Raw genomic sequence first — 27377 nt, 5'->3', positions numbered from 1 at the left:
TTTCCAGTCTGCACTAGTACACATGATATTTTAATAAATACCATTCTACATAAATTTGTATGTGTGTGTGTGTGTATATATATATATATATATAGTGTTGCTTTTTTTTCTTTTTTTATTATACTTTAAGTTCTAGGGTGCATGTGCACAACGTGCAGGTTTGTTACATATGTATACATATGCCATGTTGGTGTGCTGCACCCATTAACTCGCCATTTACATTAGGTATATCTCCTAATGCTATCCCTCCCCCCCTCCTCCCACCCCACAACAGGCCCTGGTGTGCAATGTTCCCCTTCCTGTGTCCAAGTGTTCTCACTATTCAATTCCCACCTATGAGTGAGAACATGCAGTGTTTGGTTTTTTGTCCTTGTGATAGTTTGCCAAGAATGATGGCTTCCAGCTTCATCCATGTCCCTACAAAGGACATGAACTCATCATGTTTTATGGCTGGGTAGTATTCCATTGTGTGTATGTGCCACATTTTATTTATTTATTTATTTATTTATTTATTTATTTATTTATTATTATACTTTAGGTTTTAGGGTATATGTGCACAATGTGCAGGTTTGTTACATATGTATCCATGTGCCATGTTGATTTCCTGCACCCATTAACTCGTCATTTAGCATTAGGTATATCTCCATATGCTGTCCCTCCCCCGTCCCCCAACCCCACAACAGTCCCCGGAGTGTGATGTTCCCCTTCCTGTGTCCTTGAGTTCTCATTGTTCAATTCCCACCTATGACTGAGAACATGCTGTGTTTGGTTTTTTGTCCTTGCGATAGTTTACTGAGAATGATGTTTTCCAGTTTCATCCATGTCCCTACAAAGGACATAAACTCATCATTTTTTATGGCTGCATAGTATTCCATGGTGTATATGTGCCACATTTTCTTAATCCAGTCCATACTTGTTGGACATATCAGTTGGTTCCAAGTCTTTGCTATTGTGAATAGTGCCGCAATAAACATACGTGTGCATGTGTCTTTATAGCAGCATGATTTATAGTCCTTTGGGTATATACCCAGTAATGGGATGGCTGGATCAAATGGTATTTCTAATTCTAGATCCCTGAGGAATCGCCACACTGACTTCCACAATGGTTGAACTAGTTTACAGTCCCACCAACAGTGTAAAAGTGTTCCTATTTCTCCACATCCTCTCCAGCACCTGTTGTTTCCTGACTTTTTAATGATGGCCATTCTAACTGGTATGAGATGGTATCTCACTGTGGTTTTCATTTGCATTTCTCTGATGGCCAGTGATGATGAGCATTTTTTCATGTGTCTTTTGGCTGCATAAATGTCTTCTTTTGAGAAGTGTCTATTCATATCCTTCACCCACTTTTTGATGGGGTTGTTTGTTTTTGTCTTGTAAATTTGTTTGAGTTCTTTGTAGATTCTGGATATTAGCCCTTTGTCAGATGGGTAGATTGCAAAAATTTTCTCCCATTCTGTAGGTTGCCTGTTCACTCTGATGGTAGTTTCTTTTGCTGTGCAGAAGCTCTTTAGTTTAATTAGATCCCATTTGTCAATTTTGGCTTTTGTTGCCATTGCTTTTGGTGTTTTAGACATGAAGTCCTTGCCCATGCCTATGTCCTGAATGGTATTGCCTAGGTTTTCTTCTAGGGTTTTTATGGTTTTAGGTCTAACATGTAAGTCTTTAATCCATCTTGAATTAATTTTTGTATAAGGTGTAAGGAAGGGATCCAGTTTCAGCTTTCTACATATGGCTAGCCAGTTTTCCCAGCACCATTTATTAAATAGGGAATCCTTTCCCCATTTCTTGTTTTTGTCAGGTTTGTCAAAGATCAGATAGTTGTAGATATGTGGCATTATTTCTGAGATCTCTGTTCTGTTCCATTGGTCTATATCTCTGTTTTGGTACCCGTACTATGCTGTTGTGGTTGCTGTAGCCTTGTAGTATAGTTTGAAGTCAGGTAGTGTGTTGCCTCCAGCTTTGTTCTTTTGGCTTAGGATTGACTTGGTGATGTGGGCTCTTTTTTGGTTCCATATGAACTTTAGTTTTTTTCAATTCTGTGAAGAAAGTCATTGGTAGCTTGATGGGATGGCATTGAATCTATAAATGACCTTGGGCAGTATGGCCATTTTCACGATATTGATTCTTCCAACCCGTGATCATGGAATGTTCTTCCATTTGTGTGTATCCTCTTTTATTTCATTGAGCAGTAGTGTGTAGTTCTCCTTGAAAAGTCCTTCACATCCCTTGTAAGTTGGATTCCTAGGAATTTTATTCTCTTTGAAGCAACTGAATGGGAGTTCACTCATGACTTGGCTCTCTGTCTGTTATTGGTGTATAAGAATGTGTGATTTTTGCACATTGATTTTGTATCCTGAGACTTTGCTGAAGTTGCCTATCAGCTTAAGGAGATTTTGGGCTGAGACAATGGGGTTTTCTAGATATACAATCATGTCATCTGCAAACAGGGACAATTTGACTTCCTCTTTTCCTAATTGAATGCCCTTTATTTCCTTCTCCTGCCTGATTGCCCTGGCCAGAATTTCCAACACTATGTTGAATAGGAGTGGTGAGAGAGGGCATCCCTGTCTTGTGCCAGTTTTGGTCCTCAAAGGCTTGGTTGAAGCCCCACCCACACTGGGGAAGACAGTCTGCTTTACTCAGTCTACTGATTCAAATGCTAATCTCACCCAGAAACACTCTCACAAAGACACTTAGAAATAATGTTTAATCAAATATCTGGGCACCATATGACTCAGTCAAGTTGACCCATAAAATTAACCATCAGAATTAAAACCAGACAAAAATATGGCAGATAGGAGGCAGGACTATCTTGCACCTCCCACTTGGATGGACAAAACAACATGTGGAGACTCACACCGTGAACTTTTGATCTAAGAACTACCACAGGGTGGCCAGGCATGGTGGCTCATGCCTGTAATTCCTGCACTTTGGGAGGCCAAGGCGGATGGATCACGAGGTCAGCAGATCGAGACCATCCTGGATAGCACGGTGAAACTCCGCCTCTACTAAAAATACAAAAAATTAGCCAGGCGTGGTGGTGGGTACCTGTAGTCCCAGCTACTCGGGGGGCTTAGGCAGGAGAATGGCATGAACTCAGGAGGCGGAGCTAGCAATGAGCAGAGATCACGCCACTGCACTCCAGCCTGGGCGACAGAGCGAGACTCCATCTCAAAAAAACAAAAAAAAACAAAAAACAATTTAAAAAAACAGATATTTACAGAACATTCTACCCAACTGCTGCAGAATATACATTCTATTCATTAGCACATGGAACATTATTCAAGATAGACCATATGATAGGCCACAAAACAAGTCTCAGTAAATTTAAGAAAATCAAAATTATTTCAATTACCTTCTCAGACCACAGTGGAATACAATTGGAAATCAACTTTAGTAGGAACCTTCAAAACCATGTGAACACATAGAATTTAAATAATCTACTCATGAATGATTGTTGAGTCAACAATGAAATTAAGATGGAAATTTTAAAAATTCTTTGAACTAAATGATAATAGTAACACAACCTATCAAAACCTCTGGGATACAGCAAAACACTGCTAAGAGGAAAGTTCATAGTATTAAGTGCCTACATCAAAAAGTCTGAAAGAGCACAAATGGACAGTCTAAGATTACACCTCAAGGAACTAGAGAAACAAGAACAAACCAAACCCAAACCCAGCAGAAGAAAAGAAATAGCAAAAATCATAGCAGAACTAAATGAAATTGAAACAAAAAATAAGAATACAAAAGATAAATGAAACGAAAAGCTTGTTCTTTGAAAAGATAAAATTGATAGACAATTAGTGAGATAACCAAGAAAAGAAGATTGAAGATCCAAATAAGCCCAATTTGAAACAAAACGGGAGATATTACAGCCGATAACAGAAATACAAAAGATCATTCAAGGCAACTAAGACACATTCATGGGCACAAACTAGAAAACTTAGAGGAGATGGATAAATTCCTGGAAATATACAACTCTCGTAGATTAAACCAGAAAGAAATGGGAACTCTGAAGAGATCAGTAACAAGCAGCAAGATTAAAATGGTAATAAAAAAATTGCCAACAAAAAAAGTCCAGGGCCAGATGGATTCACAGCTGAATTCTATCAGACATTCAAAGAAGAATTGGTACCACTCCTACTGAAACTATTCCAAAAGACAGAGAAAGAGGGAATCCTTCCTAAATTATTCTATGAAGCCAATATTATCCTACTACCAAAAACCAGGAAAGAACACAGCTAAAAAAGAAAACTACAGACCAATATTCCTAATGAATATAGATGCAAAAATCCTCAACAAAATACTAGCTAACCAAATTCAACAGCGTATCAAAAACATAATCCATCATCATCAAGTGGGTTTCATACCATGGATTCAGGGTTGTTTTAACATAGGTAAGTCAATAAATGTGGTACACCACATAAACGTAAGTAAAAACAAAAATCACATTATCATCTCAATAGACGCAGAAAAAGCATTTGACAAAATCCAGCATCGCTTTATGATTAAAATCCTCAGCAAAATCAGCATAGAAGGGAAATATGTTAAGGTAATAAAAGCCATCTATGACAAACCCACACCCAAATTATACTGAATGGAGAAAAGTTGAAAGCATTGCTCCTGAGAACTGGAACAAGACAAAGATGCCCACTTTCACCATTTCTATCTAACATAGTACTGGAAGTCCTAGCCAGAGGGATCAGACAAGAGAAAGAAATAAAGGACATCCAAATGAATAAAGAGGAAGTCAAACAGTCACTGTTTGCTGATAATTGATCATATACCCAGAAAACCCTAAAGACTCTTCCAAAAAGCTCCTGGATCTGATCAATGAATTCAGTAAAGTTTCAGGTTACAAAATTAATGTATACAAATCAGTAGCAGTGCTATACACCAACAGCAACCAAGCTGAGAATCAAATCAAGAACTTCACCACTTTTACTATAGTGGAAAACAAAGAAACAAACAAACAAAACTTAGAAATATACCTAACCAAGGACATGAAAGACCTCTACAAGGAAAACTACAAAACACTGCTGAAAGAAATCATAGACAACATAAACAAATGGAAACACATCCCATGCCCATGAATGGGTGTAATCAATATTGTGAAAATGACCATGCTGCCAAAAGCAATATACAAATTCAATGCAATTCCCATCAAACTACCATCATCATTCTTCACAGCACTGGAAAAAACAATTCTAAAATTCATGTGAAACCATAAAAGCCCGCATTAGGAAAAGCAAGAGTAAGCAAAAAACAAATCTGGAGCCATCACGTTACCTGACTTCAAACTATACTACAAGGCGATAGTCACCAAAGCAGCATGGTACAGGTATAAAAATAGGTGCATAGACCAATGGAACAGAATAGAGAACCCAGAAATAAGCCCAAATACTTACAGCTAACTGATTTTTGACAAAGCAAACAAAAAGATAAAGTGGGGAAAGACACCCTATTCATCAAATGATGCTGGGATAAATGGCAAGCCACATGTAGAAGAATGAAACTGGATCCTCATCTATCACCATATACAAAAATCAACAGAACTCAAATTGGATCAAAGACTTAAATCTAAGACCTGAAACCATAAACGTTATAGAAAATAACATTGGAAAAGCTTTGCTAGATATTGGCCTATACAAATAGTTCATGACCAAGAACCCAAAGGCAAATGCAATACAAACAAAGATAAATTGATGGGACTTAATTAAACTAAAAAGCTTTTGCATAGGAAAAGAAATAGCAGAGTAAACAGACAACCCAAAGTCTGGGAAAAAATATCCACAAACTATGCATGTGACAAGGGACGAATATCCAGAATCTAAAAGGAACCCAAACAAATCAGCAAGAAAAAAACAATTCCATCAAAAAGTGGGCTAAGGACCTGAATAAACAATTCTCAAAAGAAGATACACAAATGGCCAACAAACGTGAAAACATTCTCAACATCACTAATTTTCAGGGAAATGCAAGTCAAAACCACAATGCAATACCACCTTATTCCTGCAAGAATGGCCATAATTTAAAAATCAAAGCATAATAAACATTGGCTTTGATGTGGTGAAAAGGGAACACTTTTACACTCCTGGTGGGAATATAAACTACTACAACTGCTATGGAAAACAGTATGGAGATTCCTTAAAGAACTAAAGTAGATCTATCATTTGATCCAGCAATCCTACTCCTGGGTATTTACCCAGAGCAAAAGAAGTCATTATATGAAAAAGACACTTGCACAGGCATGTTCATCGCAACACAGTTTGCAATTACAAATTACAAAAATATGGAACCAGCCCAAACCAATCAATGAGTGGATAAAGAAAATGTTATATATATACATACATATATATACATACACTACTCGGCCATTAAAAGGGAACAAAATCATGGCATTCTCAGCAACCTGGATGGAGTTGGAGACCATTATTCTATGTAAAGTAACTCAGGAGTGGAAAACCTAATATCATATGTTTTCACTTATGAGTGAGAGCTAAGCTATGAGGATGCAAAAGCCTAAGAATGATATAGTGGACTCTGGGGACTCAGGGGAAAGGGTAGGGGGTGGCAAGGGATAACAGACTACACGTTGAGTACAGTGTATACGGCTTAGATGATGGGTGCACCAAAATCTCAGAAATCACCACTAAACAACTTATCCATGTAACCAAACACCACCTGTTCCCCCAAAAACCTATTGAAATAAAAAAAAGTAAAATTAACCATCATACCAAAAGGAGCAGAGGGATGATTATCCCAGGCAAAAAGAACTGCAAGCACAAAAGCCCTGAAACAGGAGCAAGCTTGATTTCAAGAGCAAATAGGCAGCCAGTTTCACTGGAACATAGTATGAGGAGAGTTATACAAGATTCATTTGAAGAGATAGGCAGAGGCTAGATGATACAGGCCATGGTAAGGAGTTTGGATTTTATTCTGAAGGTGTTGGAAATCCATTGAGAGTTTTAAGTGGAGAGTGATATGATCTGATTTACATTTTATTTTTTTATTTTTAGAAACAGGATCTTGCTCTATCGCCCAGGCTGGAGTACAGTGGTTCATTCATGGATCACTGCAGCCTCGAACTCCTGGGCTCTAGCAATCCTCCCACCTCGTCCTCCCAAGTAGCTGAGGCCACAAGTGCACACCACCATGCCTGGCTAATTTATTTTATTTTATTTTTTGTAGAGACAGGGTCTCACTATGTTGCCCAAGCTGGTCTGGAACTCCTGGTCTCAAGCAATAGTTGTGCCTCAGTCTCTCAAAGTGCTGGGATTATAGACATGAGCCACTACACCAGATCTGATGTAGATTTTGACAGATCACCCAGCTACTCTGTATAGTAGGTCTTTTGAGGGGCAAGTATGAAAGCAGAGTGATAAGTTACACAGATATTGCAGTCAACTAGCTAAGAGACAATGTGGCTTAAATGAGGATAGGAGCATTGACAGTATATTTTAAAATATGCAAAAGGACCCAGATATGCATGTTCTTCTCCCTTCCTATTTGACTCAATTATACCCACAACTTTAGTCACTCACATACTTCCATTAGTGGAAGTGAACACAAATCTCTGCTGAATTAACTGTCTATTGTGTTGGATCAGTAATATGTGCTTAATGTACACTTTAGATGAAATTATTATATTAGTTCAAATTATTCATCATTTTAGTTTTTATACTTAATAATCACATTAAACACAGTCATACTCTATCAATGAACATCTAGAAAATGAGAGGGAAAGTAAAATACCTTTCATCTAAAGGAAAAGGAAGGAAGGAAGGAAGGAAGGAAGGAAGGAAGGAAGGAAGGAAGGAGAGGGAGGGAGGGAGGGAAGGAGGAATGATTTTTTATATTAGACTTTCAGAGTTAAAAGAATCCTAAAATAAGAAGTCATCAAAACTGTACAGGTCACAGCCCTGCCAGCAACTTGCTGTGTGACCCTGGGCAAATCACTTGATATGACCCAGATCTTTACTTCCTTTATCTGTGAAATGGTCAATTAAACTAATTGTTCTAGAATGTCTCTTCTGTTCCCCAAATTATTATTCTAGAAACCACTCTCTTTACCGTGTTTTAGGAGTGCTATCCACCACATACAATCCAACCTCTGGAGACAGGAGATAAACTATGAATCCTTATTCTGAAAATAAGTTGGGGGTAAATAGAGGCTAAATGGTTTTTCAAGATCCCTCAAGCATTTGATAGTATAGTTTGTTTATAATGAAAGATCTTATGACAGATATCCAGATAAGAAACTTTTCCTGTTCCTTTCAGCCCCCAAAAGTGCTTTCAAAATTGGAGGCAACAAGGAAAAGAATATAACCCCAATTCTCTTATGTAGTCTGCCTTTTGCTTGGTAACTTGAGATGAGTTTGACTATCTATAATCAGTGCATAACAAGTCATCCAGACAAGCTAGTAAGATATAAGGTCTTATATTGAGCCCTAACAAGTGCTAACCACCTTATTTTTTTTATAGCTGTACGATTCTGTGACCGGTGTCATCTGATCAAGCCAGACCGCTGCCACCACTGCTCTGTCTGTGCTATGTAAGTGATGGCCATATTTCTCCTGTGCTGGGCTTGGCCACTGAAAGTTTCCTAGACAACAAAATGACTGATCCTAACATGTAAGCATACCTAGATAAGAGCATTTCCTTTCAATTATAATGAGCATATGCCAAAACCCCTCACATGGATGATGATGATCCAAGCTACTCTAAAGATAAGTAAGAGAAGTAAGACCACATTTTAAAAATAAACATTTTATTTGTGGACAGTTTTAGACTTACAGATTTATTGTGAAGATAGTTCTTATATGTCTCACACCCAGTTTCCCTTGTTGTTAACATCTTATATTTGTATGATACATTTGTTACAATTAATGAACTAATACTGATACATTATTTTTAACTGAAGTCTATATTTAGATTTCCTCAGTTTTTCCATAATGTCCTTTATCTGTTCCAGGATCCCATCCAGGATACTACATTATATTTAATAGTAATGTCTCATCTCCTTAGCTTCTCTTAGCTGTGGCAGTTTCCCAGACTTGTTTTTGATAACCTTGACAGTATTTAGGATTAATGGTCAAGTAGGTCATAGAGTGTCCCTTGATTGAGATTTGTTTGATGATTTCCTCATCATTGTTAGACTGGGATAATATGATTTGGGGAGGAAGACGATAGAGTAAGGTGCCATTCTCATTAAATCATATTAAGGGTACCTATAAACATGACTTATCACTGAAAGGTTAATTTTGATCATCTGGCTGAGGTAGTATGTCAGGTTTCACCACTGTAAAATTGTTCTTCCTTTCTATGCTTTACTCTTTGAAAGGAAGTCACTCTGCACAGCCAACACTATGCCCTCCATCCTTGAAGGTGGAGTATCTACACAAATTATTTCAAGTTATTTTGCTTGGGACATTTATCTCTTCTCTTCATTTATTTATATCAGTATGAAAGCATAAATATTCATTTTACATTTTGCATTATAACCCAATACTACTTTTTTGTTGCCCAAATTGTTCCAGCTTTGTAAACCCCATTTTTATATTGATACATGTAATGCCTTTTCTCTTGAGTACTTATTCCTCCCATATTTTTCTTACCCTTGATTCAGATAGAGGCTATAGCCATATATTTTCTTCTGTATTTTTATTAAACTAAGTATTGAATAAAATGATAGGAGACATCTTGGACCTTTCCTCTGTATTAATAATCTGGAGTTTCCAATCCCTTTGAAAGGTTGGACTTATAAGCATATAACTTGCTGCTGGCATGATCCCATAAAGTGTTGTTGTGATTACCTCATCCTAGGAATAACTGAGGGCCACAGTTTTGGAGTCACTATAGTGGAAATCTGAGAATGGGTGTTATTAGAACCATGTAAAAATACTGGTGAAACCTTGAGTTTAATTATGAGATGTTGCTTCATTTCCATGGCCTCACTTATCACACTGTATTTTGTCCCCTTCGTAGGTGTGTGTTAAAAATGGATCATCACTGCCCTTGGTATGTCTGTTTGATTCATTTCTCTCCTCTAAAAGGGTCAGAGTTGCTCAATTATATGCACTTTTCTAAGCATAGTTGTCACATGCCTGTTTCTGCCGCCATAATTCACTGGGTTTTATATTTCTGTAGGGGACAAGGGAGGGGTAACATTTTAAATAAAGAAAAAATATAACACCAAGGGTATGGTAGTGAATTCCTGGAGTTACAAAGCTAATGGTCTCCTATTCATTAACTTTAGCAATTGAGCATAGTAATGAAATACAGCACAAACATTTCTCCTTTTAACATTACACAATTCAGTTCTGTTTCTAGTTGGCTTGATGTTTAAAATGTTCTAGAATGTTAAATTCAGCAATTTTCCAAATTTTGTATATCAGACCCTGCGGGCTAGTCTGAAATCACCTGACTACAAAAAGAACATGCCACAACTGTACCAAATGTAGCTGCTAAAACTGTAATACATTTTTAGCAACCAGGATCCAGGTTTGCTTGGATGTGTCAGGAACCAGTCCAGAGCTATTAGGCAGGCCAGGTGTTTCTGTGCCTATAAATGAAAGAAGAAACAAGTGAGACATGAACTTGTTTTTTCCAGTCTGTTCTTATTAAGAGACTTCTATCTCTATTGGGCTTTTACATGACACATAATGAAGCAGCAGAACTAGCATGATTCCATTGCTTAGTTCACTTATGTATCAGTGTGCTCTCAATCAAGAGGTCCTGATTTCAAATTAGTTTTTCTTTTTTTTTAGGGTTAATAACTGCATTGGATTTTCCAACTACAAATTCTTCCTTCAATTCTTAGCTTACTCTGTTCTCTACTGCCTGTACATTGCTACAACAGTCTTCAGCTATTTCATCAAATACTGGAGAGTAAGTTAAAAATATCTTGAAGGGTCCCCCTAGAACAAATGCACACCCACTCCAACTTGTGACATTGTTCACCCTCTATCTTTTTACATTTTTAAATAGCTAATACTGTTGAAGTAACTGGAAGAGAAGGCATTAAAAACAGGTTTTCCATACTGAATACTCTGAGATTTAGGAAGCTGTTATTTAAAGATTCTAGTTAAACAAGTTTCTGTCATACACGAGAATCTTGCTAAGGCCTTTGGGTACCTAATCTCTTGACTCCTACTGATTCTTTACAATGTATTTCTCCAGTTGAGTTTTAAAGTTCCACTTCTTACCAGTTATAGATTTGAAAAATGTTGAAACTAATTTTAAATCCCTAGTTTTCTAAGAAAAAGGCTAACAAATCACTCCCCTGTTGTTAGAGAATACTTCCTAATTCCCTATTCAAAGGAGAGTTGCAGAATTCCTACTAAACAGAAAGATATACTGACTTATCTCACATAATAGGGAGGGGTTTTTTGTTTTGTTTAACTTTGTTTGACAAACACTGGGTTAGCAATTAGGAGAATTGGGATCTAATACTGGATCTCTTACCTGCTTCACTGGCTCATTGCCAAGATAAAATGAAACAGATGTTGAAAGTGCTTTACCTTTCAAAATGTGATTCTAATAATTATAATGAAATCTCAAAAAAAAAAGTTCTTTCATCTACTTGAAGATATCAATCATATCCAACTACTTCCAAAAAAGAAAAACAAACTTAAGGCAGATTTTTAAATTTACATATGTGTACAAGGTCTGGCAGAAGTATAGTGAAATATGTTCTTTTTAAATGTCACACTAGTGGACTCCAGGAGATACCCCTTCCCCACAACTCCAGTACAATTACTAAGACATCCATGATGAAGGCTGTCCAAACTGAACCTGAATATCAAAAGACAGATGTGGACAGAGCTACTAGTTATTTAGGGATTGCACAAAAGCCTATATAACAGGAATATCTCACCTCAAATGGAGACATAAAGCCATAGAGAAAGAACATGAATTCAGTGACCAGAATATAGATTATAATAAACTGAAGAAAAAAGGAGACGGATAAGGCAATAGGAACCTAAGTAGCCAAGAATCTTTAAATTATTAATCAGTGCATTGATCCCTAGTAATATAGAAAAGATGGTGTAGAAAATTATAGTGATGTGTGTTTTCCATTTCCCTTTCAACTTGCTTAATCTGTTCAGATATTTAATAACTTTAAGAATAATGAATTATATAGTAGATGCCATAATCATTAACTCAGGGATACAAACAAAACTTTATGCAGAAGTAAAACTTTTTCATAAATTTTTCTACAAATATAAAATGCTTCATCATCTCTTGCTTTGTCCCTTTCCACAGCACAGGATTATTATAAAGTTACAATAATTTTAAAATATAAAATCCACATACTGAGCTACTACCCTGAATGTGAAGAAAATCTACTATGTCCAATCAGCAGGGAAAGTGTTGGCCTTGGTCTTCACTACAGACCTTTCTTGGTGCTTAACACAGTAGGCTACTGTTTAGGAACCACTTTTTACCCTTGTAACAAAATAAACAATATTGCATTTCACACATTTTGCCTTTAGCCCACCTAGTCAGGCAATAATCAAATATCACAATGCCAGCCAGGTGCTATATGCTTTTTTCATTCTTGAAACATAATATTTGGATATGAATTAATCATCAGAAATGTGCCAGTATTCACAAGTAATACCAAGAGTGAACATAACCTTGTTCTCTTTCTATTCCTTCATTTTTTTTCTCCACAGTAGGCTAGCTCATGCGTCACAGATGAGAGGAAAGGAAATCTGTCCTGGCTTGTCCTAAAATGAAAAGGGCATTGACAGTTCAGAGAAATGCTTCCTGGCAATCTCTTTAGCCAGATAACACTTTAGTGTAGTTTAGGGATGGCTTTCTCTGTTTAAATTGAATATCCCCTTAAAATAAAAAGTAAACACTGCCATATATTTTGAAAGTTGTGTATCAAGGAGACAAGCTGTGCTCCTATCAATAGCAACCTTCATTTGTATGGTACTTTACAGTTTTTGAAGCACTTTCATACCCCGTATCTCATCTGATCCTTACCACAACTCTGTGAAGTAGGCAAAGCATGAATTATTAGTCTTATTCAAAGATGATAAAAACTGAGGCTCATAGTAGTTAAGTGACTTGTCTATGATCACCCAGCTTGTAAATTTCCAAAGTTAGGACTTTCACCTAAGTCTGACCCTAAGCCCCGTGAACTTACACACTATACCATGTCCTACCGCCCATTATGGCTCTGCTGTGGAGAGCTCTAGCTCCATGGGAATAAAGAATTCAGAAGACCAACAGATTATTTCTCTCTTCTCTATATTAAGCAATAGCTACTTTGATAAGAGATTCAGCTTTTCTTTATGCAAAAAATAGTAATACATTCCTCACATATTGGGCCATGGATCTCCTCACAGAGCTATGAATTATTTTAGAATCAAGATAATAGCATTATTCTGCCAGTATTCATCTGATCTCTCTCTGATGGCTATTACTTTGAGTGATTTAGCTTGGTTATCTCCTGAGAAGGTATTTTTGAAATAGGGCTATCGCCCTCTTCTAACAACAAAAAAAAAAAGTTTAAGAAGAACTCTGTCAAGGGACAACACAGTAGATATGCTTTGGCAGACAGAAAAATGTTCTTTAAGAGTAATTGGGTGGGGTGACGGAATAGATTTGGGCTCAGCCAGACAGACTGTGGACTGACTTTATATCAGTCCTTCTTGTCCAGCCATTTTCTACTATCCATTTATATGTGAAACAATAATAAGTAAAATACATGTGAGCTTTAAAATATTTTTAAAACATTCTTTAAAAACTAAAGATTGTGAAAGCAAAAACACAGTCAAGGCAAAACCCACTGCAAAGCAATATATGGAATCTTTTCTATAAGTTCAAAATAAAACAAAAACCAATCTAATTCAATTTGGGTGCTTAGGCCAAGAATTTGTAGAGGGATCATTTCAAAAAGGAGAGTTTCAGATAAATATTCTTGAAGGTTGAAGTTCTTGAGGTAGCTCTTTGCTGGGCTCCTCTGCCCGTATGCAATTTTCACCTGGACCCCCACTCAGCTGACAGCATCTGACTGGCTGAAGATAAGGGGAAGCATCCTTATCTTCATCTTTCAGTATACAACCTGGAAGATTCCCAATATTTCCATACATAAAAATGAATAAAAATATTATCTCAGAGAAGAAAAAAATCTGTACTATCTGAACTTGCCAAGTGTTGCCAAGCCTTAACTTTCTCCTTCCAAATTGGAGTAGAACTAGATCATTCAGAAGTTAAGGTCCACTTAAGAATCACATTTAACTTTATTACTAGAGAGCAATTGGAAATATTTCAAAGTGATTCATCACACTGAAACAATAATCATCACAGGGAAGGAGGAAATAAATAATAGTCATTCTCCTAACTGTTCACTCCAAAATTGAAAATGTTTTCTAAGATTCTCTTCAGAAGATAAATGTTACATGCGCATGTTACAGAACTTTATAACATTCATTCTGGTCTAGGCTGCATGTCGGAAAAAAAGGCTGGTGCCACATGGAAAATAGCATGTCCTAGATAACTATAAAAATCTTTAGCCACCTACTTTTACAGTTGCCTGTAAAAATTCTGCTTGATTTTTACTGTCTAAACAGCTGTTTCACAGGATATAATATATCAGCACATTCTAACTCAGCTATAAAAAACAACCACACAAAATCTACAACAACTTTAAAATCAGGTTATGACTTATGGGTAGGACATTTTAAAATTCTACCTATATGTTTTAACTTCTTACATACATCACCGTGACATTTTCAACACACACATGCCCAAGGAAACATGATATATAAAGAATTCCAGAATAACTTACCCTGAGACAAGAGGATAAGGCATATGACTTCAAGATCTCAAACTAAATTGACTACAAGCTGTAAGCGGTTGCATACCAATTATGGCCCGAGAATACCCTTTTCACATTACCCTTTTATAATTGATACTTAAGATACTCTATTTTACACTGAACTGCACTTAAGCAAGGATCCATTTTAGGCTTTGTAGGCTGAGAGCACACTCACAGGTATCATCATTAACAGAAAGAACCATATTATAAAAATTTTACAGAATCTATTTTTTAAATTACAGCTAGACACTTTATACATGTGAAAACTACTAACCTATATATTTAGAAAAACTAGCCATCCTTTTCCACTTTAATCTTTTGCTTGTTTATTATTTCTTTTCTAGGGGGAATTACCCAGTGTTCGCTCTAAGTTCCATGTCCTTTTTCTTCTCTTTGTGGCCTGCATGTTTTTTGTCAGCCTTGTGATTCTCTTTGGTTACCATTGTTGGCTTGTCAGCAGAAACAAAACCACCTTAGGTAAGACTGAATATTAAGATTAGGAAAAAACATATTAATGTGTATCAGAGGGACCTGTGGATTGTTCCCAATTAAAACTTCCAGTGAAGCATTTTAGCTGCAGTGACATCCCTCTATCCCCAGACTGAGACAGATGAAAATACATTTTACCAAAATAGAAAGGCATAGTGAATGACGCTTATAGGCTAATTATGAGAATATTTTTTAATGAAACCCCACACAGAAACAAAAATGGCCATTGTTCTTTATAGTGCATACTGGGTAATAGCTCCCAAGGTTAATAGCTCAGAAGATTTCTAAAAGGTGTTCACATGAGGAAATTAAAGAAAGAATCAGTACAGAAGGGGATGTCAGAAGGGAGAAGTAAAGGTTGATAAAGATAGTAGAATCTAATTTATTATGCACATCTAAAAACAGAGCCCTGAGAAAAAATACAAACCAACTGCAACAAGAATCCAAAAGTCTTGAGAAACAAACAAAAAAAAATCAGTAAATATCTGCAATCATCAAGGGGCTGTTTAGGTACTGTGGGAATGAAATAAATACATTGAACAAATGATTCTCTAGAAAATGAGTAAAATAAATGAACATATTTTCTGTCGGTTAGTCTATAGGCTAATATATGGAAAACTGTATTTCTGATGGATTCCAGTACATTTTATTTCATCTATGGTGAAATAAGTATTTACATTGTATACAAATCAGTACATGAGGAGTGAGGACAGTGTCCAAGTTTTGAATGTTGAATGTTTAGCTAGGATAGATTTGAGAAAAGTTTAGTGCAAAAGCTACTACACATTGGGAATTTGTTTGCCAATAATGCTAACAGCTAAGAAAGTATTTGTATCTATTGGCCATGCATGATGGCTCACTCCTGTATTCCTAGCACTTTGGAAGGCCAAGGCAGGAGAATCACTTGAGCTGAGGAGTTTGAGACCAGCCTGGGCAACATAACAAAACCCCATCTCTACAAATAAAAATAAAAATAATTAGCTGGGTGACTATTCACAATAGCAAAGCCATGGAATCAACCTAAAGGTCCATCAATGGCAAACTAGATAAAGAAAATGTGGTACATATACACCATGGAATGCTACGCAGCCATAACAAAGAACGAGATCCTGTCCTTTGCAGCAACAAAAATGAAGCTTGAAGCCATTATCCTAAGTGAACTAACTCAGGAACAGAAAATCAAATACTTCATGTTCTCACTTATAAGTGGGAGCTAAAGACTGAGTACACATAAACACAAAGAATGGAACAACAGACACTGGAGCCTACTTGAGGAAGGAGTATGGGAGGAGGGAGGGGTTCAGAAAAAAAAATTCACTCGGGTACTATGCTTAGTACCTGGATGACAAACACCAAACCCTCAAGTCACAAATTTACCTATATAACAAACTTTCACATTTACCCTGAACCTAAAATAATAGTTAAAATATTTTTAAAATAATAATCATTAGCTGGGTATGGTGGCATGTGCCTGTGGCTGCAGCTCCTCAGTAAGCTGAGATGGGAAGATTGATTGACCCTGGCCAGGAGTTTAAGGCTGCGGTAAGCTAAGATTGTGCCACTGTACTCCAGCCTGGGTGACAGAATAAGACCTTGTATCTATTTTTTAAAAAATAAAGTATTTGCACCCATTTTCTTAACCAAATATATATGTAGCCCCTAGTTGCTAGGGTGGTAGATTAGCACATTTGGCTTAGAGACCAGCTACGAAGTGGAAAACCACTAAAAACCTCATGATAACAGAGTCTGAAAACAAAGAACAAATGAGAAACAGTCAGACGCAGCTAGAGTCCAACAGTGAAATCATTTGCTTAATGGGATAAATGTGTGTCTAAAAATAATGTGCACTAACATGGTCCCATTCCTTACAGTCTTTAAAGTGATTATGGCTCACCAATTGACATTTTATCTGAAGTAAAACTCAGTTTCTTACACTGCAGGCTTCAGCATGAACACTTTCATTTTTGAAATGTTTCAAAACCAAATCAATGTCATTACCATCTCTTTATGTGTCATTACTTTCTTCCCAGCTCTAAAGATGGTGGTCATTCGGCTGTTGTTGCCGCTTAGATTCAAATAAAGTGCTGTTAAATCTGTTCCTATATTCTAAATTCAGCAGTACAAAATACATACTACCCCCGTGGCTGCTTAATTATTTCTACCACCATGTGTTTCCCCTGTCTTTTAAAAAGAGAGTTCTAATTCTTTATATGCAGTAACAAGTTTAGTTTGTGTGATGTGATTAAACTGGTTTTTACTAAGTAATTTAGCAATACCTAAAAATGAGAGGTCTGTGCTACCACAGCAAAAAGATATCATAGAACTAAGTCACATACATGGAGAATTGTAAAATCATGACTATGCTGAAATTTGTTTCTTTATTGCTTTCTTCCTCTTTTCTTCAACTCTCCTGCCCTGTCTTAGAGGCCTTCTGCACTCCAGTGTTTACAAGTGGCCCAGAGAAAAATGGGTTCAATCTTGGCTTCATCAAGAATATCCAGCAGGTGTTTGGAGATAAGAAGAAGTTCTGGTTAATACCTATTGGTTCCAGGTGAGTAAATATTACCACTGGAAGAAGTTAGTACTGGACCATGCCTTAAACCAGCAAATTCAATTTTGATTGTAGTATGCAGCAGGTATCAGTCCAGTGTGAAACTCTATTCCCCAAGTTCTTCATTTCTAGGTTAGTAAAGGCAAATAAAGAGGTGAGGGTCTGATAAAATAGATATTCTCATGCTTTCTTTGTGGCAGTGTGCAGTGGCACTACCAATCTTTTATAACTGAATTTGGTAATATCTATCAAAAAACATAAGAATCTACATGCCCAACATCCCAGTAATTCCATTTCTGGGAATTGAATCTACCCTAAAGACAGAAACACACTGTGCACAAAAATGTTCATCACAGCATTATTTATAGCCAATAATTAGGAAACAACCTAAATATCCAACAATATGGGAATGGATAAATAAATGTATGTGTGTGTGTGTGTGTGTGGAATATTATACAATCAAAAGTAATGGTTATGAAGACTGTCACAAAAAGGGACAAAAAGGGAAAGTGCTTACTATATTTTAACTGAAAAATGAAAAATCCAATACACTGTGATTAAAAACATAAGTATATATAGAAGAAAAACAGCAGAAGAGAAATACACCAAAAAATGTTAAAAATGGTACTATATTTTAAGTGAAAAATGAAAAATTCAATACACTGTGATTAAAAACGTAAGTATATATAGAATAAAAACAGCAGAAGAGAAATATACCAAAAAATGTTAAAAATGGTAAGGGCAATAGTGTTAGAAATTATTTATCTTTTCTCCATTTTATATATTTTGTGGTTAATACTAATTTTATGAATAAAAAATATGAAAAGCAAGAACAAAGATTAATTTGAGGTTGTAGCATCGCTTCTCGGCCTTTTGGCTAAGATCAAGTGTAATTTGAGGTTGTAGCTAATTCTTTTTTTATTATACTTTAAGTTCTGGGGTACATGTACAGAACATGCAGGTTTGTTACATAGGTATGCACGTGCCATGATGGTTTGCTGCATATCAACCCATCATCTAGGTATTTCTCCTAATGCTATCCCTCCCCTAGCTCCCCACCCCACGACAGTCCCCAGTGTGTGATGTTCTCCTCCCTGTGTCCATGTGTTCTCATTGATCAACTCCCACTTATGAGTGAGAACATGCGGTGTTTGGTTTTCTGTTCTTGTGTTAGTTTGCTGAGAATGATGGTTTCCAGCTTCATCCATGTCCCTGTAAAGGACATGAACTCATTTTTTTGACAGTTGCATAGTATTCCATGGTGTATATGTGCCACATTTTCTTTATCCAGTCTATCATTGATGGGCCTTTGGGTTGGTTCCAAGTCTTTGCTATTGTGAACAGTGCCGTAATAAATATACATGTGCATGTGTCTTTATAGTAGAATGATTTATAGTCCTTTGGGTATATACCCAGTAATGAGATGGCTGGGTCAAATGGTATTTCTAGTTCTAGATCCTTGAGGAATTGCCACACAGTCTTCCACAGTGGTTGAACTAATTTACACTCCCACCAACAGTATAAAAGCGTTCCCATTTCTCCATATCCTCACCAGCATCTGTTGTTTCCTGACTTTTTAATGATTGCCATTCTAACTGACATGAGATGGTGTCTCATTGTGGTTTTGGTTTGCATTTCTCTAATGACCAGTGATAATGAGCTTTTTTAAATATGTTTGTTGGCCACATAAATGTCTTATTTTGAGAAGTATCTGTTCATATCCTTTGCCCACTTTTTTGATGGGGTTGTTTGGTTTTTTCTTTTTTTTATTATACTTTAAGCTTTAGGGTACATGTGCACAACGTGCAGGTTGGCTACATACGTATACATGTGCCATGTTGGTGTGCTGCACCCATTAACTCGTCATTTAACATTAGGTGTATCTCCTAATGCAATCCCTCCCCCCTCCCCCCACCCCACAACAGTCCCCAGTGTGTGATGTTCCCCTTCCTGTATCCATGTGTTCTCATTGTTCAATTCCCACCTGTAAGTGAGAACATGCAGTGTTTGGTTTTTTGTCCTTGTGATAGTTTGCCAAGAATGATGGTTTCCAGCTTCATCTGTGTCCCTACAAAGGACGTGAACTCATCATTTTTTATGGCTGCATAGTATTCCATGGTGTATATGTGCCACATTTTCTTAATCCAGTCTATCGTTGTTGGACATTTGGGTTGGTTCCAAGTCTTTGCTATTGTGAATAGTGCTGCAATAAACATACGTGTGCATGTGTCTTTATAGCAGCATGTTTTATAATCCTTTGCGTATATACCCAGTAATGGGATGGCTGGGGCAAATGCTATTTCTAGTTCTAGATCCCCGAGGAATCACCACACTGACTTCCACAATAGTTGAACTAGTTTATAGTCCCACCAACAGTGTAAAAGTGTTCCTATTTCTCCACATCTTCTCCAGCACCTGTTTTTTCCTGACTTTTTAATGACCACCATTCTAACTGGTGTGAGACAGTACTCACTGTGGTTTTGATTTGCATTTCTTTGATGCAGTGATGATGAGCATTTTTTCATGTGTCTTTTGGCTGCATAAATGTCTTCTTTTGAGAAGTGTCTGTTCATATCCTTTGCCTACTTTTTGATGGGGTTCTTTGTTTTTTTCTTGTAAATTTGTTTGAGTTCATTGTAGATTCTGGATATCAGCCCTTTTTCAGATGAGTAGATTGCAAAAATTTTCTCCCATTCTGTAGGTTGTCTGTTCAGTCTGATGGTAGTTTCTTTTGATGGGGTTGTTTGTTTTTTTCTTGTAAATATGTTTAAGTTATTTGTAGATTCTGGATATTAGCCCTTTGTCAGATGGATAGATTGCAAAAATTGTCTCCCATTCTATAGGTTGCTTCTTCACTCTAATGACAGTTTCTTTTGCTGTGCAGAAACTCTTTAGTATAATCAAATCCCATTTGTCAATTTTGGCTTTTGTTGCCATTGCTTTTGATGTTCTGTTCATGAAGTCTTTGCCCATGTCTATGTCCTAATGGTATTGCCTAGGTTTTCTTCTAAGGTTTTTATGGTTTTATGTCTTACATTTAAGTCTTTAATCCATCTTGAGTTAATTTTTGTATAACGTGTAAGGAAGGGATCCAGTTTCAGCTTTCTGTATATGGCTAGCCAGTTTTCCCAACACCATTTGTTAAATAGAGAATCCTTTCCCCATTGCTTGTTTTTGTCAGGTTTGTCAAAGGTCAGATGGTTGTAGATGTGTGACGTTATTTCTGAGGCCTCTGTTCTGTTCCATTGGTCTATATATCTGTCTTCGTATCAGTACCATGCTATTTTTGTTACTGTAGCCTTGTAGTATAGTTTAATTTGAGGTTGTAGGTCATTCTTAGAACTGCAACAATTATGCAGGGAAAGTAGTGGATGAGAAATAAACAGTCAAGCTTGTGTTCTCTGAATGACTTTGTGAACCAGATTGAACCACCATCAGCTAAACTAGTTCTATAGCAGAGCTTGCTTGTAGCCTTCTTGCAGCCACTTTTCAGTCCCCTCCTTAGACAGGGATACATGCATGTTGACTTAGTTGAGGAAACTTTGTTGGGGGTAGGGTGGTAATTATGGAAAAATTTCTCCTTGATTGATTGCCTTGATACTTCTGTGTAGCAGTTAGTATTCTAAAGACTCATGTATTTCAGAGATGTGGTGTATCCAACTAACCTGTCTATAAATCACAAGGCAAAACTATGTCAGTGGGTAATATTGATTAATAACTGTTACTAGATATTACCTATACCTTATTCACATACTCACATACACAAATATCCACACATCTTCACCACATCAAAGGGAGGTGTAAAATCAATCTTCTCTGGAATAAAGAACAAAACCAAAAATCAAAGCCCATTCATTTATAATCAGTACACTTACATTCTCTTTAGAGTGCTATCAATAAAATCTGTCAACTTTCAATTTACCACATATATGAACAGGAGAAAAGGCATAGGTAACATCAAAAGTCATTCAGACTCAAATGTGGAATGCATTCAGATACCTAAACTGAAATGTTCAAACTGTATCCTCTTCTAGCCAGGGCCAGCTCAGTTCCCTCCAATGCATCCCATCTGTTAGTAGCCAGAAATTAAACCAGGGAGTTGACCCTAGCTTACCACAGGTAGCCACAAAGCGAGACCCCAAATGTGGATAATTGCCCCGAAAATCTGCAGTCTAGAGATGGCTCACTCTGGCTCTTTCCCCTAGTTCCTAATAACCTTTCTGCCATGCAAACCAAATAAATAACAGTGCATTCGGGCATTGTCTTTCACCAATTCACACCAGCTTATCTCCACTGTATTCGATGTTTCAGAGACTAGTCATCTTTCTTGAAAACTTAGAATCAAAGCAGTAAGATAATTGAATATAAATTGGTATCATCATCATTAAGTGATATGTATGAAGCTTGCTGTGCGTGCATATTGCCATACTGGGCATTTTGGGAAGCAAACTATGGAGTTGCTTACAAACAAGAAGTTAACACTGATGCAGACACACAAATAAGATATGGAAATCAAGAGCAATATAGCAACTAAATAATGCTATTGTAAGAGCCCATTCCACCATGGCTTTAGACAATAAGACTAAATATGCCTAACAACCCCCCTCTTGTTTTTAGGAGGATTATAACCTTCACAAAAGTCTATGTCAGCTGCAATAGCTCACTGCCTTTCTTTTCCCACCAGCCCTGGTGATGGACACTCCTTCCCTATGAGGTCTATGAATGAGTCACAGAACCCACTGCTAGCAAATGAAGAACCCTGGGAAGACAATGAGGATGACAACCAAGGTAAGTAGGGTCAAAGACTATGAAGTCCACATTAATACAACCAATGTAATGTGGTGAGTAAATAGTGTCCAGAAAGATTTTATAAGCATGTCAACATCATAAGTGTCCTTTGGATGGTGGAGAGCAAGTATGGCCAAATTTGTTTAATAACCATGGGTACTTTAGATAAGATTAGATTGCAGCTTGGGAGGCTCCTTACCAGCTTTGTGATTCCGTGATTTATATCACCAGTCAGATACACATCTGGATATATATGGATTTCTAAACAATCCTGCTGGGTAGTCACTTGTAGTGCTTTGCTTGAATGTGGAGTTCAGTTTAATCAATGGGCAACATTTCACCTTTCTCCATCCTCTTTCATTCACATTCATTAAATTTTCTTTAAAATCCTATACTCACTCTCTTTTTAGGATGGTTTAAATACACTAAAAACTAAGACAGTAATGGGGCAAGCCTACACATGCATGTAGTCTACTTTTCTAAAAGGAAGAGGAGCAAAGGAAAATAAGCTTCAACTTCCTCCTACCAGGTCACTGGGTCATCCTAAGGCATTTTGTAAAGAGCTAAAAGTTGAGTTCTCATATAATGTATCCCCATTGCCAGCCCTATTCCTTGTCTCCACCTGTTGCTGTGCCTACTTTTGTGTCTCCAACATTTACTTATGTTGCTAATACCAGCCATTAGAAAGTAGTTTAGGCTACTGTTCCCAATAATGCAGTAGCTGGCAGCAATTTTGAGTAGGAACTTATGGTAGCTATCACAAACTGTACCTGGGGTGAAGGAGGCTAAATGAAGACATGGAAAAGCATTGAAGTGGGAGGAGCGGTAGAGAGCAAGCCTTTCTAATTTTTTACCCAATTGGGTTATCCAGGCCCTGATTACCAGGAAATCTAGTTTTAGAGAAAAGCATGTTACTAGGCCCAAGGAATACAAAACAGCCACAAATCCATATATAAAAAAGAAAACAGTTATTGCCCATCCCAAAGAACTTACAAGGGCAACTCCCTTACTTCCTCCTGCTGACTATTGGAAAATTGACTATATTTTGACCTATCTTCCTTCAGTCTTCAGTCTTTCTGAACTGACTTTTACTTACAGCAGTCACAAGTTATAACAACTCTTATTTTGGTATTAAACCCAAACTCTAATAGAAGCCAAATACTTATCAGGTCTTTACCTGGTTTGAAATAATTCACAATGGAAAAACTATTCATATCTGAGCTTTGTGTTGGCAAGTGGAATACTTTAAATGTAGATATAGCATCACATCATAAAGAGGTTATTTTTTGAAGCAGTCTCCAATTCCAGACCTTTTCAAAAATATTCAATCATTAAAAATTAGTATGTTATTTTATAGTTTACAAAGTGCTTTCCCATACTTTTTCTTCATATCCTTTGACCCTCACAACTTTCAGGTTAGATAGGCAGTGTTATTAATAGCATCCGTATTTTATAATTAAGGAACTAAAATTGAGACATGTTAATCTCACATGTCAAGGTATCTTGATTCCAAATCCTAGTTTTTTTCCACTACAATGCTAGGTCTCTCCTTTGGACAAGTACATATGAGACACAGTGCTGTGATTGCATGCCATTTAGTTATCTGAAGCATTCAACTGCTTCTTACATAATCATAAAATCATAAACTGTAAGGTGCCTTTAGCTTTAGCAAGACAACTATGCCATCTTAGTTAGCTGAGGGGTTTTGTTTAAGTTCATTGAAGGAGACTCCACAATCCTCCTTTGTAACCCATTCTAGTATCTAATGCAAGTTCTCATGCTGTGTTATTTGTTAGGTTGATTCTATGTTAACTTCAGTTGCTCCCATTTTCTGTGCATAACTGTCATATACAAACAGCTCTTACATTTTTAACAACTTAGATTCCTAGGAAAGGTGCTGTAAGTTGAAATTACATGTGTGTATTTAACTTAATTTCTTTTAGGAATCAAGTGGAATTTTTATTCCTAGCCCAAAATATAACATTTCGTTTAGTATAAATGTACTTGTATGGCCGGGTGCTGTAGCTCACACTTGTAATCCCAGCACTTTGGGAGGCCGAGGCAGGCGGATCACCTGAAGTGAGAAGTTTGAGACCAGCCTGGCCAACATGGCAAAACCCCATCTCTACTAAAAAAGTATTAAAAAAAATAGCCAGGTGTGATGACACGCACCTGTAATCCCAGATACTCGGGAGGCTGACACAGGAGAATCGCTTGAACCCGGGAGACAGAGGTTGCAGTGAGCTGAGATCATGCCACTGCACTCTAGCCTGGGTGACAGAGTGAGACTCCGTCTCAAAAAAAAATGTACTTGTGCATTGCATAATATAAAACAAACATTTGGCTGGGCGCGGTGGCTCACACCTGTAATCTCGGCACTTTGGGAGGCCGAGGCAGGCAGATCACAAGGTCAGGAGATCAAGACCATCCTGGCTAACATGGTGAAACCCCTTCTCTAATAAAAATACAAAAAAAAATAGCTGGGCGTGGTGGCGGGCACCTGTAGTCCCAGATACTTGGGAGGCTGAGGCAGGAGAATGGCGTGAACATGGGAGGCAGAGCTTGCAGTGAGCCAAGATCATGCCACTGCACTCCAGCCTGTGCAACAGAGCGAGACTGTGTTTCCATGGCTTAGTTACGGTGAATAATGCTGTGGTAAACATGGGAGTGCAGATATCTCTATGAGGTACTGACTTTATTTTATTGGATATATACACAGAAGGGGGATTGCCAGATCATATAGTAGTTCTATTTTTCAATTTTTGAAGAACCTCCCCTACTGTTTTCTGTAATGGCGATATCAATTCAAATTCCCTCAACAATAGATAAGGATTCCCTTTTCTCCACATCTTCACCAACGTTAGTTATCTTTTGACTTTTTGAGAATGACCTAACTGGTGGAAGGTGATATCTCATGGTGGTTTTGATCTGCATTTCCATAAACATTGGTGATGCTGAGCATCCTTTCACATACCTGTTGGACATTTGAAAGTCTTCTTTTGAGAAATGTCTATTCAGGTCCTTCACCTGCTGTTTAATCTGTTTATTCGTTTTTTTGCCATTGAGTTGGACAAGTTCTTCATATATTTTGGATATGAACCCCTTATCAGAGATATAGTTTGCAAATATTTTTTCTCATTCTGTAAGTTGCATTTTCATTTTTTTAAGATTTCAAAATTCCAGTTTCTTGTTTCTTTTTTTTTAAATTTTGGATGTATCACTATGAGGAAACCATACTTATTTTACCTGAAATTATTAACACAAATAATCTAGGAACTCAAAATTGCACTGTGGTTTTAAAAATATTTTTGGAATAGGAAGAGCTCCGGTCTCCAGCTCCCAGCCTGAGCGGCACAGAAGACGGGTGATTTCTGCATTTCTGCTTGAGGTACCGGTTTCATCTCACTAGGGAGTGCCAAACAGTGGGTGCAGGACAGTTGGTGCAGCACACTGTGCACGAGCTGAAGCAGGGCGAGGCATTGCCTCACTCGGGAAGTGCAAGGGGTCAGGGAGTTCCCTTTCCTAGTCAAAGAAAGGCATAACAGACGGCACCTGGAATATCAGGTCAGTCGCACCCTAATACTGCGCTTTTCCAACGGGCCTGGAAAACGGCACACTAGGAGATTGTGTCCCGCACCTGGCTCGGAGGGTCCTATGCCCACGGAGTCTCGCTGATTGCTAGCACAGCAGCCTGAGATCAAGCTGCAAGGCGGCAATGAGACTGGGGGAGGGGCGCCCGCCATTGCCCAGGCTTGCTTAGGTAAAAAAAGCAGCCAGGAAGCTTGAACTGGGTGGAGCCCACCACAGCTCAAGGAGGCCTGCCTGCCTCTGTAGGCTCCACCTCTGGGGGCAGGGCACAGACAAACAAAAAGTCAGCAGGAACCGCCACAGACTTAAATGTCCCTGTCTCACTGCTTTGAAGAGAGTAGTGGTTCTCCCAGCACGCAGCTGGAGATCTGAGAACGGACAGACTGCCTCCTAAAGTGGGTCCCTCACCCCGAGCAGCCTAACTAGGAGGCATCCCCCCAGTAGGGAAAGACTGACACCTCACTCGGCCGGGTACTCCTCTGAGACAAAACTTCCAGAGGAACTATCAGACAGCTGAATTTGTGGTCTCATGAAAATCCGCTGTTCTGCAGCCACCGCTGCTGACACCCAGCCAAACAGGGTCTGGAGTGGGCCTCTAGTAAACTCCAACAGACCTGCAGCTGAGGGTCCTGTCTGGTAGAAGGAAAACTAACAAACAGAAAGGACATCCACACCAAAAACCCATCTGTACATCACCATCATCAAAGACCAAAATCAGATAAAACCACAAAGATGGGGAAAAAACAGAGCAGAAAAACTGGAAACTCTAAAAAGCAGAGCACCTCTCCTCCTCCAAAGGAACGCAGTTCCTCACCAGCAACAGAACAAAGCTGGATGGAGGATGACTTTGACAAGTTGACAGAAGAAGGCTTCAGACGATCAAACTAATCGGAGCTATGGGAGGAAATTCAAAACGATAGCAAAGAAGTTAAAAACTTTGAAAAAAAATTAGAAGAATGGATAACTAGAAGAACCAATGGAGAGAAGAGCTTAAAGGAGCTGATGGAGCTGAAAGCCAAGTTTTGAGAACTACGCAAAGATTGCAGAAGCCTCAGTAGCAGATGCGATCAACTGGAAGAAAGGGTATCGCTGATGGAAGATGAAATGAATGAAATGAAT

The 27377-nt window shown here is 37.8% G+C and overlaps 1 protein-coding gene and 1 pseudogene across 1 annotated transcript in view; both read left to right on the top strand.

The window, feature by feature from the left end:
* Nucleotides 1-27377, top strand: part of ZDHHC15 (zinc finger DHHC-type palmitoyltransferase 15) — a 140092-nt gene that overhangs the window by 94867 nt on the left and 17848 nt on the right. The window contains exons 5-11 of the mRNA XM_058441326.1: nt 8491-8560; nt 9994-10026; nt 10776-10896; nt 15187-15319; nt 17756-17882; nt 22567-22670; nt 25988-26053. Of these exons, the coding sequence (XP_058297309.1) occupies nt 8491-8560; nt 9994-10026; nt 10776-10896; nt 15187-15319; nt 17756-17882; nt 22567-22670; nt 25988-26053 (654 nt within the window). The remainder of the gene's footprint in view (nt 1-8490; nt 8561-9993; nt 10027-10775; nt 10897-15186; nt 15320-17755; nt 17883-22566; nt 22671-25987; nt 26054-27377) is intronic.
* On the top strand, nt 18740-18895 carry LOC116812405 (U2 spliceosomal RNA; annotated as a pseudogene).

Source organism: Hylobates moloch, unplaced genomic scaffold, assembly GCF_009828535.3.
Source record: "Hylobates moloch isolate HMO894 unplaced genomic scaffold, HMol_V3 SCAFFOLD_7, whole genome shotgun sequence".
Classification (NCBI taxonomy): Eukaryota; Metazoa; Chordata; class Mammalia; order Primates; family Hylobatidae; genus Hylobates; species Hylobates moloch.
The sequence above is the reverse complement of the archived record's forward strand: the minus strand, read 5'-3'. Positions and strand labels throughout refer to the sequence as shown.